The following is a 15,321-nucleotide window of genomic DNA, read 5'->3' as shown; positions in this document are numbered from 1 at the left end:
TGCCTAAATCCTGGCCCATTATGTGATTATTATGAGCCACAGCACAGCGGGAGTTACAGCGCTACGATAGAAGGGATTTCCAATATAATTAGATCAGATTGGCAGCACCAAAGAAATCAGGGCAGAACATTACGATGGCTTTCCTGTAAATGCCAGTAGCCGCGGCTTCCCGTCAGCGCGCACCTGGTAGGTGTAAACGCTCCACTTCTGTGGTGGTCCCTCCTGCAGATGCTATCGTTTTCTCTCTTCCCTGCTGAGCTGTGGGGTTATATCCCAAGGGGTCCGGTGGCAGTCATTTTGGGCAAAGGTGGAATGCAAGGCTCGTAATCTTGGAAGAGATGAAAAGCCCACTGAACAGTTGTACTAGATGCCAGGAAGTTTCAAGGCTCAGCCGAGACCATATTAACACTGGTCATGAAAGACCTACATTGGTTCCCAGCACGTTTCTGAGCACAATTCAAAGTGTTGGTGCTGACCTTTAAAGCCCTAAACGGCCTCGGTCCAGTATACCTGAAGGAGCATCTCCACCCCCATCGTTCTGCCCAGACGCTGAGGTCCAGTGCTGTGGGCCTTCTGGCGGTTCCTTCACTGTAAGAAGTGAGGTTACAGGGAACCAGGCACCCTGTGGAACGCCCTCCCATCAGATGTCAAGGAAGCAAACACCTATCTGACTTTTAGAAGACATTTGAAGGCAGCCCTGTTTAGGGAAGTTTTTAATGTTTGATGTTTTGTCTCTCTCTCTCTCTCTCTCTCTCTCTCTCTCTCTCTCTCTCTCTCTCTCTCACACACACACACACACACACACACACACACACACACTGGTACCTCCGGTTACAGGCGCTTCAGGTTACAGATCCTTCAGGTTACAGACTCCGCTAACCCAGAAATAATACCTCGGGTTAAGAACTTTGCTTCAGGATGAGAACAGAAATCGTGTTTTGGCGACACGGTGGCAGCGGGAGGCCCCATTAGCTAAAGTGTTACCTCAGGTTAAGAACAGTTTCAGGTTAAGAACAGACCTCCAGAATGAATTAAGTTCTTAACCTGAGGTACCACACACACTCTCTGTGTATATATATATATATATATATATATGCTTTCGTAGATTTTCACGGGTACAGGAATGCAGGTTTTGGTGTCTTCGGGTGTCTTCCCGTGTAAGAGTTATATATATATATATATATATATATTTGCTTTCGTAGATTTTCACGGGTACAGGAATGCAGGTTTTGGTGTCTTCGGGTGTGTACTCAGACCCTCCTAAGTGGTACTCAGAATATCACTCAAGAAATCACTCAAGATATCCCTCAAGTAATTAATGAACAAAAGAAGAAAAGGCACACTAACCTGGGAACTTCCTCTCTGCCCAGAACGTTGGAGGCTATACACCACACCCCCTCAACAGTATTTATAGGAACTCAAACACTGAGATCCTGCTCTGTTCCAGTAACAAGAAGCCGAAAGCACCAGCCTGAAGATGACGAGTGAGACCTCGTCGAAACGTCGCCTAGACACCCCAACTCTTACACGGGAAGACACCCGAAGACACCAAAACCTGCATATATATATATATATATATATTTGCTTTCGTAGATTTTCACGGGTACAGGAATGCAGGTTTTGTTGTCTTCGGGTGTCTTCCCGTGTAAGAGTTGGGGTGTCTAGGCGACGTTTCGACGAGGTCTCACTCGTCATCTTCAGGCTGGTGCTTTCGGCTTCTTGTTACTGGAACAGAGCTTCTTGTTACTCTGTTCCAGTAACAAGAAGCCGAAAGCACCAGCCTGAAGATGACGAGTGAGACCTCGTCGAAACGTCGCCTAGACACCCCAACTCTTACACGGGAAGACACCCGAAGACAACAAAACCTGCATATATATATATATATATATATATATATATATATATATATATATACTGTTGGGAGCTGCTCAGAGTGGGTGGGGAAAGCCAGCCAGATGAGCAGGGTATAAATAATGAATTATTATTATTATTATTAATTACAGTAACAATGATCCCAGTATTTATATACCACTTAATATACAAAATCCCTAAGCGATCTGCATAAAAGCCCGCAAGAACGTTAGGAAAATGAAAAAGTGAGGGGAATGGGACTCTCTGCTGGCCACCAGGCAAGGGCTTGTTCCGCCTGCCTCGCTCCACCCTCCACCCTTCAGAGCCCCAGGAGCTTTCAGAAGAAATGTTGCCACCTACAGTCATTATGTGAATGTGTCTTTTGATGAACTGAGTGGAGGACTCTGAGTCATGGGGTTGGGAGGGAGTGTGTGGATTCAGCAGTGCTTAACTTGTCTTTGGTTCTTTGGTTGTTAATGTTGTTAATATTGCTTTGTGGATTATGAGTGCTGACAGTGCTTTTTTGGGGTGGGGGTGAGGTGGGGTACGCATACCCCTAAACATTTTGTGAATCTAAGTTTGGCCTCATTGAGGGGCAATATTTCAATACGAGTAGGAAAATGAGAGTACCCCTGAACATTTTTTAAGAGAAAAAGCACCGAGTGCTGTAATGATTTGTGATTTTTTAAATAATAAGACTTTTCTTGTGGTTGTCCTGCTTAATCTGTTTTCTAAGTTGCTTTGTTAGTAGGGTTATAGAAAGTGGTTGTTTTGCGGATGATTTGTTGACCATTTTAAATGATTTATGCTGCACTTGTGAAGTACTGTGTTATTATTTATTGTACGTGTGCCGCTTTGCGACTCGTGTGAGTGAAAAGCGGCGTAGAAGTATAATAAGTGAAATGAATGGAAAGAACAATCCATGTACTGCATTATAACCAAGCATGCAAAGAAATACATGAGTAAAAACAGAGAATGGATTGATAAAACGTTCGATTAAATATCTATAAATAATAAAACAGAGCGGTGTGGTGAATCTTATGCGCAAGGGAAAGCCTACTTAAATAGATGGTATACAAAAGGCAGTGATTTCTCCACACACTGATCCTTCTTCCAGGCAAGCTAGAGCCACTATCACCTTCCAAGGACACATTCCAGCCATTCCAAAGGAAGGTGCTTCCTCTGTGAGTGTTTGTGGCCTGAGGCCTGCCTTTGAACTCTGGGCCTGAAGTTCCCCATCCACGTTCTCCATGAATGAAAATAAAAAAATTCCTTCCAGTAGCACCTTAAAGACCAACTAAGTTAGTTCTTGGTATGAGCTTTCGTGTGCATGCACACTTCTTCAGATACACTGAAACAGAAGTTGCCAGATCCTTCTATATAGTGAGAAGGTGGGGAGGGGTATTACTCAGAAGGGTGGTGGGAATGGGAGATTGGCAGATAGCTGAGATGAGCCTGTTGACGACTCTTAACGACTGTAATAGGTCTTACAGGAAAAGGCAAGGGGTGAGAAGGTGAGAAATGGCTTAGTCATGTATAATGAGATAAGAATCCAATGTCTTTGTTCAGACCAGGTCTCTCCATGGTTTTGAGTTTGGTAATGAGTTGCAATTCAGCAGCTTCTCTTTCCAGTCTATTTCTGAAATTCCTTTGTAGTAAAACAGCTACTTTGAGATCTTGTATAGAATGTCCTGGGAGATTGAAGTGTTCTCCCACTATATAGAAGGATCTGGCAACAAGGATTCTGGTGAAGGTAAGTCAGGGCTTTGGTGGCCACCATTCCTCCAAGTGCCCTTGTCATGGCTACCTAACGCTTGCGCCCTCCCCATTACCTCACCCAAGTCCCCTTGGGGCCCCTACCTACCTCGAGGGCTGTTCTGAACTGTCCCGCTGCCACAGCATACTTCTTCTGCCTGTAGCAAGTGCTGGCATCTTTTAAGGACACCTGAAGCCACTTGTCCATCTGTGGTTGCCTGCTCATGCCAGGCAGCCTTGGGGAATCTACATTTGCAGACCCTGGGCGTTTGACCTGAGTGTTGGTTGGGGCCACTTGAGCTGCCAGAAACTCATAGGTGACGTCTTCCTCGTCTGTGTACACCAACTTCATTTCAACCTCCATCAGGCTTTTTAGGGGGATGTGGGGCAGTAGCACAGGGAGCGCCTGGTTCTCTGGCTCCATCAAGCGTTGTTCCTTCCTCACGCCTGGCTTATCGTTGCTTTCCGACTTCCGTTTCAGGACCAACCTGTCCAGATCGTGACCTTGTTTTTCCCTGACATTGTTTTTCCCGGCTTTCAGCTTCTCCAGCGTGTTTTCCACAACCGCTGCCCCCGAGGTACTTCTAACCTCTTGCAAAGCTTCCGAAACGTCATTCAGCCGGTACGCCGTTCCTCTCAGCTCCTCCTTTCGGCACATTTCACTTGCGATGTTCTCAAAGCGTGTGCTGTTTGCCGGCTCCATGACTCACAGAAAAGCTAGACTCCAACTCCTGAGGGTGGTTCGAGGGGGGAGGGAGAAGGCAGAAGAGGTGGGAAAGTTTACAGTTCTGAGCTTTGCAAATAAAGGATGCAGAGCAAATGTTTTATTCAATTTGCCCACAGCTGGCACCATTTGAAGTCAACAATCAGCTATGGTTAGCAAAGAGCAGAGTTCCCCCCCCCCTCCTCTTTCTTTTGAAAGACTTTGGAATTATACCCTCCATCGAAAATAAGCCGAGTTGCCTCCATAGCTGTTATTTAACACGTACTGTAAAAATGGTATTTTGACTTCTGTTTCAGTACTGACCTACCCACTCCTGGGCTCTGCCAAGACTCTTCCTTTTGGAACCCTGTTGGCTTACAGTTCACACGCTGGCCAAGGGGTGCGGTTTTCAGGGGGTGCAGTAAGTGGCTTGTTGGACTTGCAATGAGGAGAAGTGGGTTCAAAGCCTGACATAGCTTGCTGTGTGACCTTCTTTCAGCCTGCCCTCAAGGTCCTTCGTGGGAAGCGATTCATAAATGAAATGCTGTAGGTAAATAGCAACCTACCTCGCCAGGTTGTTGCAGGGAGAAAATACGCTAACCCCATTTTATGCTATTATGAGGCTCCAGGAGAAAGGGCGGGATACATAGAGAGAGAAAGAGAAAGGTGGGCAGTGAAGTGATGGTGGTGTTTGATGCACCCACTTCAATCTCCTTTTCAAATATTACCAGGATAGCATGAGAAGGGGAGTGTATTCTAACAGCTAAGACAGGTCTAGCCAATGTGGTTTCTTCTAATCAGATTCAAGAAGCATGTCCAGTGATCAGGGGTGATGGCTCAGTAGCCTGGATAGCTCAGTCGGTGAGAGCATGGTGCTGATAACACCAAGGTTGCAGGTTTGATCCCCACATGGGACGGCTGCATATTCATTCCTGTATTGCAGGGGGTTGGAATAGACAATCCTCAGGGTCCCTTCCAATGCTATGATTATATGGAGGGCTCCAAGGTAAAATGGGAAAAGTTGATCAGTTCATAGCCTCTGTGAGGGGAATAACAGACACCTAACTCACAGTGTGGCTGAGCTAAAAAAGAGGCGACATTGATCTTTCACTCCTGTCTAATGCAGGGCACGGCCTGGCCAAAATACCTAGAAGCCCCATTGGTTTCAATGGGTGGGATTTATTTTTTTTGCAGGTATGTAAGTTTCCCATGGACATCAATAGGACTCATAAGAGTGCTTAATTCTGGCTGGATGTTGCCCAGGTTTCGTCCGCCTTCTGGGGCTAGTGGCCACATTTGGAATTTTTGAGGTGTACCCTGGGCGTCTGTCGCAAAATGGCTGCTGTGGGGTAGGGGGAGTCCAGTACAAAAGAAGCAGGAAAAGAGGGCATGCACGACCCACCTCTGGGACGTAATCCATTGGTGCAGTCAAAAGCAACATTCCTTATTTCCCTAGAGTGGCACAGGCAAGGGGACATCCAGTCAGTATAACTTCCTGTTCCACTGGTCTGGAGCATCTTCCCCCTGCATGTGACCTGGGAGATGGGCGTGGCTCTGGCTGACTCCTTAAAAGAGCCGAGTCATGCAGCCATTTTCTCACTTGCAGTCTTCTTGTTTTTCCTCTTGTCTTGCTTGCTGTTCTTTTGCTGCCATGCTGCTCTCCTGCAGCCATTTTGTTGTCTTAATGTCATTTTGCTGTCTGCTGGCTCTCAGCCAGCAGCACGTGAGTTCAGTCTCCATATGAGATCAACTCACACTGTTTATTTATGTAACTAACAAGCTTTCATAATGTGAACTGAAATGTGAGTAAACTTTACTCAGAAAGACTCTTGTGTCTTTATTCTTTTAAGAGGGATTAAAGGGGACAACAGGAAATAATCCTAACTAAGAGATTCAAATGAATCTGCAAACTAGCTTCCAGCTATATTGAGAGGAATTTGCTCTGCTACATCACTCACTTATTCAATATATCCTTCCCTACCTTCCTTAACATTCCCACACCACCTGCCCCCATCAGCCACCCTCTTTAATGGAACAAAACCCATTTGCCTCAGCTGGCACCAAGCTTGCTCACAAAGAGAAATTCTTTGCTCCTCTCTTCTGTACAGAAAGCAAGTGTCTGGGTGTCCAGCCCTGGTACCAAAAGAAATATGGGCATGCTTAGTTTCATTGGTAGTCGATGTGGGGATGGAGCCCATGCACAGTGGTGCCACCCCCATGTGAAAGAAAAGGAGAAGTTTTGCCCCAAAGTCACTGGCCCATGGTGCAGTTTGAGCATTTAGAGTTTTCCAAGCGCAATTTGTGTGGGCAAACTGATCACTCGGCAGTCTCACGGAGAGACGGCTAGCAAATCATTACTTTGGTCCGATAAATATTTCCCTGATCAATTTTGATCCAACTGCCCATTCTTTCAGGAAAGGTGTGCTGGAAAAATTGCGTTCCTCATAAGTGCATTGCGGCTGAAAGCATAATTCTAGTCATAAACAGTGAGTGAAAGGATCTTCCTTTTAACCTAAAAGGTTCATAATGAAGATAGCAGTGCAGGGATGAAAAGGAAGACTACCAAACAGTATTTGCAGAGAGCAATTTCTCCCAAATTGACTTTGTGTGTTCCCTAAAGTGCCTTTATTTGGCTGATGCCATCAAGCATCCTGATCTTTGTATTTTCTTTTTGGAATTAACTCTTTTTGTTGTCGTTGGTGCGGACAATGATAGGTTGCAGAACTGACAAGAATGGGAAAAAATTCCAACTAAAAAAAAATGACCCATTTTAAATGGGGCAGGGCAGGGACAGAAAATGGTACCGTGTCACACTTCTGCCTTTTAAAACAATGTAATTTTAGCTCCTTGCACATTCCACTCTTACTTGGGAGAAGAAGAGGGGGTTGGGGTTGAAATCTAAAGGGGGAAAGGAGTCCTTTATAAAGCTTCCCTCCCTCAGTCCAGTCTACATTTGGCACGCTGGCCCTGTCGGTTTTGTGCGTGCGCGCTATTTCATTCAATCACAAATGTGGTTCTGCTTTCAGTACATTTCTTATTGCTAAAGACCAGGTCACATTAAAAGAGCACCTGCAGCTAAGTCACACTGACACTTCTGATCGCCTTGCTGTAAAATTGGGCTATCAAGAGTGACCCTGTCGCAGTCTTTCTAATATGACCTTTATACTTCCTCCCTCCTAAGGCTCTTTCATTTTTTTTTTTGGAAAAACAATTCTGCACTTACTGGGGGAAAAAACGTGAATGTTGGATTTTGCCCTACACCATGTCAGACTCATTGGCCCATCGATCTCAGGATCAGGGCCAGCCCAGGACATTTTGCTACTAGAGGAAAAAAATAAAAATAGCACATACCATTGCTGCTGCTGCCTCCTCTTCCACCTCCTCGGTGGGCCTACAGCCCACCTCTGCCCACCCACTCTTGCCTGCCCACCCACTGCCTTGGGTAGTCCATTATTAGTCGTCTGGGCTAAGTCAACGGTTGACAAAGCCTTGGGTCTATTTTTGTTGTTGTTGGAAAAAGGCACCTACACCATCAGCCATCATCACATCTTGAGGAAACGAATCTCGTCTGCTACTTTTGCATCGCCAGAACTGCTTACATTTGTTTGCCTTAATTCCTGCTGCCAATCAATTTAATTGATTGAGTTCTGGGGGTTTTTTTTGTTTGAGTGAGAGAGAGAGAGAGAGAGAGGACGCCTCCTCGCAGCCTTGACTGTTAATTTTAGCAGCAAAGCCGTGAAGCTATGTGAAGCAGAGCCCAAACGACCCACCATTTAAAAAAATAAAATTGCCCTGGTACTCAGATATTGATCTCCACTCCGAATTTTGTACATTCTATCATGCAGCTCTTACAAGTGTTAGCTAGGTGCTCAATTTAGTAGTAACATAATACAAGTTATTACTAAGCAGGGCTGGCCCTACCATTAGGCAGAGTGAGATGGCGGATTCAAGCAGCTGATGGGCAAGGGCAGCAAATTTGGATGTATTATTCTTGAATTTTTAGTGGAAAGGGAGGAAAGAGTGTGGGATTATTTGTCTCCAGGGTCAAAATAACTCTACCAACCTTGGAGACTATGCACTTAAGTCTGCCAGGTGAATAGCACCCTGGGGGCAGGAATAATTTGTTTCTCCGCCGCAGGGTGCTTCCTTTAATCTGTCCTAAGTTATAGAATCATAGAACTGTAGAGTTGGAAGGGACCCTAAGGAATCCTGCCCACAGCCGTCCCTGGGCGGGCTCGAACCACCAACCTTCCAGTCAACAGCCAGACCCACTGACCCACTGTGCCACAGGAGGGCTTCTGACATTTTCTGAACCTTCCAACAGTCTTATCAATTTGATTCCCTCCCCCTCTTTCTTTTTTCCTTTCTCCTTCTGTGTTGGAACTCCTATTTAGGGACTTCCCTGGCTTTTTTCTGGCCCATGTAGGACCAGTCTGGAATGTTAGCCTTGGTGAAGACTTGACGTTTTTATCCCCCAAAAAGTTTTTGATTGAGTTCCACTGAAATGAGGCTGCATTTTAATGTTTTAATATTGTATTTTAATCTTGTTTTTTTTAAGCTGTATTCTAATCAATTGTTTTTATATTTGGTGTTAGCTGCCCTCAGCCTGGTCTTGGCTGGGGAGGGCAGGGTATAAATAAAATTTATTACTACTACTACTACTGCTATTATTATTATTATTATTATTATTATTATTATTATTATTATTATTATTATTTATTAGCCCCTTCTTTCTTCTTCTCTTCTTTGGTGATCACTCATAGCCGAGTAAGATTGTCTTCCATGAACACGGCCTAACTGCCTTTAGGCAACTCTTCCAATAAATTGTTTCCTTCACTGATTCGTGTGTTGTAACAAGGGACAAAATCCTACTGAGTGGCATCAAATATCTTCTTCTTCTTCTTCTTCTTCTTCTTCTTCTTCTTCTTCTTCTTCTTCTTCTTCTTCGGTGATCACTCGTAGCCGAGTAAGATTGTCTTCCATGAACACAGTTTTAACAATGAGTCCGTAAATGGCTGTGGAGGCCAATTCTGGATCCACACGTCCTTCCACAGTGGGGACATAGGTTTCCCTCTTAGTACCTTTCTTCCTATGAGTTTGAGCATCTTCAAAGTCCATTAGTCTTAGGTCGGTGCTAAAGTCCATCCATTTCAGTAGTTTTAGTATGACTAACTTTGGATATAACCCTGAGGTCCAGCTATGAGGGCCTTCTGGCGGTTCCCTCACTGTGAGAAGTGAAGTTACAGGGAATCAGGCAGAGGACTTTCTTGGTAGTGATGCCTGCCCTGTGGAACACCCTCCCATCAGATGTCAAGGAAATAAACAACTGACTTTTAGAAGACACCTGAAGGCATACAGCTTCCGGGTCATGTGGCCAGCATGACTAAGCCGCTTCTGGCGAACCAGAGCAACGCACGGAAACACCGTTTACCTTCCCGCCGGAGCGGTACCTATTTATCTGCTTTCACTTTGATGTGTTTTCGAACTGCTAGGTGGGCAGGAGCAGGGACCGAGCAATGGGAGCTCACCCCATCGCAGGGATTCGAACCACAACCTTTTGATTGGCAAGTCCTAGGCTCTGTGGTTTAATCCACAGCGCCACCCGCGTCCCTTTTTTTAAATTATTATTAAAAATATAGTAAGCCTGAGGGTAGGGAATGTCTTGTTTTGATTGTATGTAAGGTGCTCTGGGAGCCTTTTTGGCTGAAGGGCGGGGTACAAATATTCCAAACAAACAAACAAAAAGTTGAGAAAAGCATCACCAGAGCTTTGCTTTTCTCAGGAAAGAAAGGCACATATGATTTCCATGGGAGTCAAGAAGCCAGTTCCTGTGATCAGGGGTTCATTCTTAATGGAGGGGAATCGAAAGAAAGAAAGAAAGAAAGAAAGAAAGAAAGAAAGAGAGAGATGGGCCATATGTCACACCCCATAATCCTTCCACACTTCAGCCAACAGAATTAAGCAATTTTCTGACAGGTTAGCTGCACAGGCTGCCAGGACACTGTGCACAATGCAATTTATCTGGACGCTTCCGCTCAGGTGAGCCTTAAAGGTAGCATTGGAATTCTTCTGCCTGGCTTCCGCTGCCTAATAGGAATCTAAGTGATAACTGGTGGGAGGGCGCTGAAGCATTCGTGCATTTGGAATCGCCAGATGTACGCCGACCCCCCGGAATTTCCCAGTGGCATGAAGCAGAAGGGCAGAAGTCCCCCCAACTTTGAGAATTCACCTGTAAGCAGGCTAGTGAGGGGCGGCTCAAGGGCGAGTGTTGGTTATCTCACCAGGACTGTCAAAGAGTGGTCTCTCTCCCAGTCGGTTCGCCACCACTTCCCCTCTCTCTCTCTCCAGGTAAGCAACAGTCACCCACCTGCTCGGAAGCTAGAATTGCAGCCCCTGCCCCACCCAGTAAGCTGTTTCTGCATAACACCTATTCTGCACCCAGTGGACTAGGGGACTAGGCTAGTCCCCTAAACGCTCCCAGTAAATTAGAGTATTAAAGTATTATAAGCCCTTGCCTCCTTCCCAAAGCCCAGGAAGCTTCTGCCCAGTTTAGGAAGGGAAGCATGATGCTCACGCTAATCTCTGGCCCTAACTGTTCCCCTATGAAAAATTGCACCGCATGCCACTGTCTGCACCAGCTGCACTGGGTGCTGCTACATTTTGAGGTTTGGTTTTAAGTGGTGATGGTTTCATGTGCTTGGATGAAATTGTGTGCCCCTGTATGGATCCCTGGTTTCCATCCAGCTACTGGGCACTGTTGGGAAAGTAAGCAATGGATTAAATGGCTCTTTGGGCCCTTTAAATGGGTCTTTGGCTCTCTTATGCGGCCTTCAGGGACTGTCTTTTTTTTTTTTTTAAGGAAAGCATTTGTCCCCAGCCACAGATGTTCACTTAAGCATTCTTCCTCCCCAGCCCTTCCCTTCATCTCCTGTAGACAGCTGGAAGGATGCCAGCGTTGTCACAGACTAATGCATCTGCTCGAGCCCATGATTTTGTAACCTTTAAGTTAGCATGCGGCAATGTTTCATTTTATGACCTTCCCAAGAAAATTCCACAAGGCTCAAAGGGTGCAGGATGCTGCTGCTGGAATTTCAATGCGCGGGAAGGTGACTCAGGCTCTTGGAGTCCCCTGAACAGGAGCTGCAACATCTGTGGCCTTGGGGTGGCATCTCAACAACTACCCTTCAAGATGGCTACAGAACTGGTTTCTCCGTTGTGGAAGATCTCCTACGATTTTAAGTAGAGTTGGTGTCTGCTTAGAGTCTGTATGGAATATGCCTGTATGTATTTGAATGTGTATTGCTGAGGGTTCAACATTGGGAAATTCCACTGAGCTATACTGAAGCTAAAAGGAGCTCTCTGAGTGTATATGGGTTGATAATTAACTGTTGATGTTCTCTATTAGCTCTCACATGATGTTTAACTTTAGGTCATATGAGAGAGGTATTCGACTGCAAATCACCATCTTGGAGAGCTGGTCTTTGAGCCACAGAGAACTAAGGATGTGCTAATGAGTTCTCCCCTGAAGAGAAAACAACTCCTGGCTAATGGAGGCTGTGGAGAGAGACAGACCTAATCCATCATGGGAATTTGACTTATACTGAGTCAGACTCTTGGACAAACTAGCTCAGTACTGTCAACGCAGAATGGCAGGAGCTTTCCAGGGTTTGAGATAGGAATTTGGTCCACCCTATCTGGAGACCTGAGACCTTGGAGGAAGGGGCACAGCTCAGTAGCAGAGCATCTACCTTGCAAGCAGAAGTCCCAAATTCAATCCCCAATGGCACTTCCAGGTAGGGTTGGGAGAGGCTCCTGCCTGAAATCTGGGAGAGCTGCTGGTGGTCAGTGGCGATAATACGGAGCTAGGTGGACCAATGGTCTTGCTCAGTGTAAGGCAGCTTACTGTGTGTATGTGGAACCTTCTGCATGCAAAGCAGTTGCATTACCACTGAGCTACACAGCCCTTCCCCAAGGGCCCCCAGTATGGAACCTGGCAGCATCAACAGAATTGTGAGAGCCTCATTTTACTTTGATAGGACACAGCAACAACATGATAGATTAGTTGGTGCTGTCAGCTGATTAAATGATTATAGTTGATTAATCACCTGCTTTTTAACCAATTAAGTGATTAGATAATTGATTGAATTTAAATTAATCTGCATATCACCAAAGCATCAGCTTCTCAGAAATCTATGTTAAACTTTCCTCCTTGTTGTTTTGGTTTCCATAAAGGTCTGTGTTTGGAGTTTTTAATGTAGGGAATGTTTTTGAAGTGCTAGATGCCCTCTTGGTCTGCTTCCTCATTCTATGAAATGGGTACAAAAAATGTGAAATTATTAGCTGTGAGGATAGGTGGCTGTTTTTAGATGTCTGTCATGTTTTTAAACCCCTTCATGGATCACTGCTTTGCCGTGGCGAGGGCAGCATCTTAAAAAGCAGAGACATCACCTTGCCAACAAAGGTCCGTATAGTTAAAGCTATGTTTTCCCAGTAGTAATGTATGGAAGTGAGAGCTGGACCATAAAGAAGGCTGATCGCCGAATAATTGATGCTTTTGAATTATGGTGCTGGAGGAGACTCTTGAGAGTCCCATGGACTGCAAGAAGATCAAACCTATCCATTTTTAAGGAAATCAGCCCTGAGTGCTCACTGGAAAGACAGATCCTGAAGCTGAGGCTCCAATACTTTGGCCACCTCATGAGAAGAGAAGACTCCCTGGAAAAGACCCTGATGCTGGGAAAGATGGAGGGCACAAGGAGAAGGGGACAACAGAGGATGAGATGGTTGGGCAGTGTTCTCGAAGCTACCAGCATGAGTTTGACCAAACTGCAGGAGGCAGTGGAAGACAGGAGTGCCTGGCGTGCTCTGGTCCATGGGGTCACGAAGAGTCGGACACGACTAAATGACTAAACAACAACAACAACAACAACATGTTTTTAAATGTGCTTACTTCATTTTGGATTGTGTTTTGGGCTTTGTTGTTTACCACCATCGCTTCCTACATAGGAAGCTGCCTTCTTCTGAGCCAGACCACTGGCCCATCTAGCTCAGTGTTGTCTACACTGACTTGTAGCAGCACTCCAGGGTTTCTCTCCCAGCCCTACCTAGAGATGCCACTCCAGGACTGAACCCGAGAAATTTTGCACAGCTTCTCATCCATTGCCCCATTCCCCACGGTCCCTTTGGGAGGAAGAGTGGGGCAGAGATTTTAATAATATTTCTTATTACTATGAATGCATGAGCTCTGAAAAATATATTTCTCCTGTGCTGTGCCTGGGGAAGCCATTCTGTTAGAAGTATTAACATCCTAAAGTCCTCCACCACTGCAATGAAAAAATAATTTAAAAAAACCCTATAGATGAGCTTTTACTCTGAAAAAAACAAGATATATCTTCATTCCTTCGTTCAAGAGAGATCTGTTCTTCTAATTCAAGATGAGATTACTGGAAAGGGATTTTATAATGTGATTGGCTTTTCTAAATTTCCTGTAAACAAGATGACAATCAGCGGCAATATTTTAAAATTTGTTGGCATGTAAGCTTTCGTTTTTTATCGGGGGCTGGGGGAGAGGCGATGGGTGGTCGGAGGAAAGCTACATCACCTTCCTCTCCGGCTATTACTTAATATAAAAACAGACCAGCAAGCTATGGCCTAGATAATTAGATATGTTACACATTATTACATTAGGAGAGAGAAACTTATGGACACACACACACACTGTATATAATCAAAGCTCTTGGCAGAGCGGGGAGAAAAGGGGAGAGGTTCCTCTCCATAGGCATGGATTTGTAGCTGTATTCTTTGTCTATTAATGTAGGTGGAATAATAATAATAATAGTAGTAGTAATAATAATAATTTTTTATTTATACCCCACCCTTCCTGGTTCAAAAACTGGGCTCAGGGCAGCTAACAACAAATTTAAAACACTTAATTATAAAAGCAGCATAAAATACTGTATAAAAACATGAATAGATAATCACCCGGAATGTGAACAAGGTCCCTCCATCAGCTTCAGCTGGTGGCTCAGCTGCACCCCTATCTAGACCAGGATATCCTACTTGGTCTATGCTTTGGTAACCTCCAGGTTAGATTACTGCCACACGTTATATGTAGGGCTGCCTCTGAAGAGAGTTCAGAAACTTCGGCTGGTGCAGATTTCAGTGACCAGGTTGTTCACCGGGGCAAGACAGTTTGAGCATAAAACGCCAATTCTAGCCTGACTGCACTGGCTGCCAGTTAGTTTTGGGGGCCAATTTCAAGTGCTGGTTTTGACCTACGAAACCTTAAATGGCTCAGGACCACCATTCCTCAAGGACTGCCTCTCCCAATAGGAACCAACTCAGACCCTGAGGTCATAATCGGAGACCCTTCTTCATGCGCCTCCTGCACAAAAAGTCCAGAGGGCAGCAACAGGGCCTTTTTTGCAGTGGCTCCCCACTTGTGGACTGCCCTCCCCAGGGAGGCTCGCCAGGCACGTGTCTTTAGGCGTCAGACAAAAACGTTTACTCACTCTGCAGGAGCAAAAGCCCTGGTGTACACATGCGGAGTTTCTGAGTGCTTCACACTTCCTTTGCCGATTGAACAGCAATGAGGAGCGGGAGTCAGTTGGTCTGTTTTGTGCTTCTAAGACATGTGGAGCCCCCTTGCAACGGATTTGAAATGAAACATTCCAACAGCAACTGCCCCACATTCCTGGCACTCTGGGACAGAGAAGGGAGGGTGGAATGAAATGCTCATGTTATTCATGTAATAAATACAGATTTTGCAAAGTAGGATGCCACGACGCTTCCTTTATATGGAGTGCTATGAGTTAAGCGGTGCAGTCCTATGCATGTCTACTCAGAAGTTGTTGGCATCCGTATTTCTTGAGAGACAATAGAAAGAGCCTTCAGGGGTGAAATCAAACCATTGGGGAGCTACAACGCCTGCTGTGGCTGTAGAGACCAATATGGGAGAGACATGGTTTGTTGCAGGTAGGGCAGATGAAGGCGTCCAGTTTCACAGCTACAGG

General features: G+C 45.3%; 1 protein-coding gene across 1 annotated transcript in view; it reads right to left on the bottom strand.

Moving 5' to 3' along the window:
- The window catches only part of SPATA16 (spermatogenesis associated 16), a 165,101-nt gene extending 150,131 nt beyond the window's left edge, over window positions 1-14,970 (bottom strand). The window contains exons 1-2 of the mRNA XM_081190327.1: window positions 14,821-14,970; window positions 3,716-4,337 (exon numbers count right to left, since the gene is read on the bottom strand). Of these exons, the coding sequence (XP_081046453.1) occupies window positions 3,716-4,309 (594 nt within the window). The 5' untranslated portion in view covers window positions 4,310-4,337; window positions 14,821-14,970. The remainder of the gene's footprint in view (window positions 1-3,715; window positions 4,338-14,820) is intronic.
- Window positions 14,971-15,321: the final 351 nt, after the last annotated feature.

The sequence above is a fragment of the Podarcis bocagei genome (assembly GCF_964188305.1).
Source record: "Podarcis bocagei genome assembly, chromosome: 4".
NCBI classification, from domain to species: domain Eukaryota; kingdom Metazoa; phylum Chordata; class Lepidosauria; order Squamata; family Lacertidae; genus Podarcis; species Podarcis bocagei.
The sequence above is the reverse complement of the archived record's forward strand: the minus strand, read 5'-3'. Positions and strand labels throughout refer to the sequence as shown.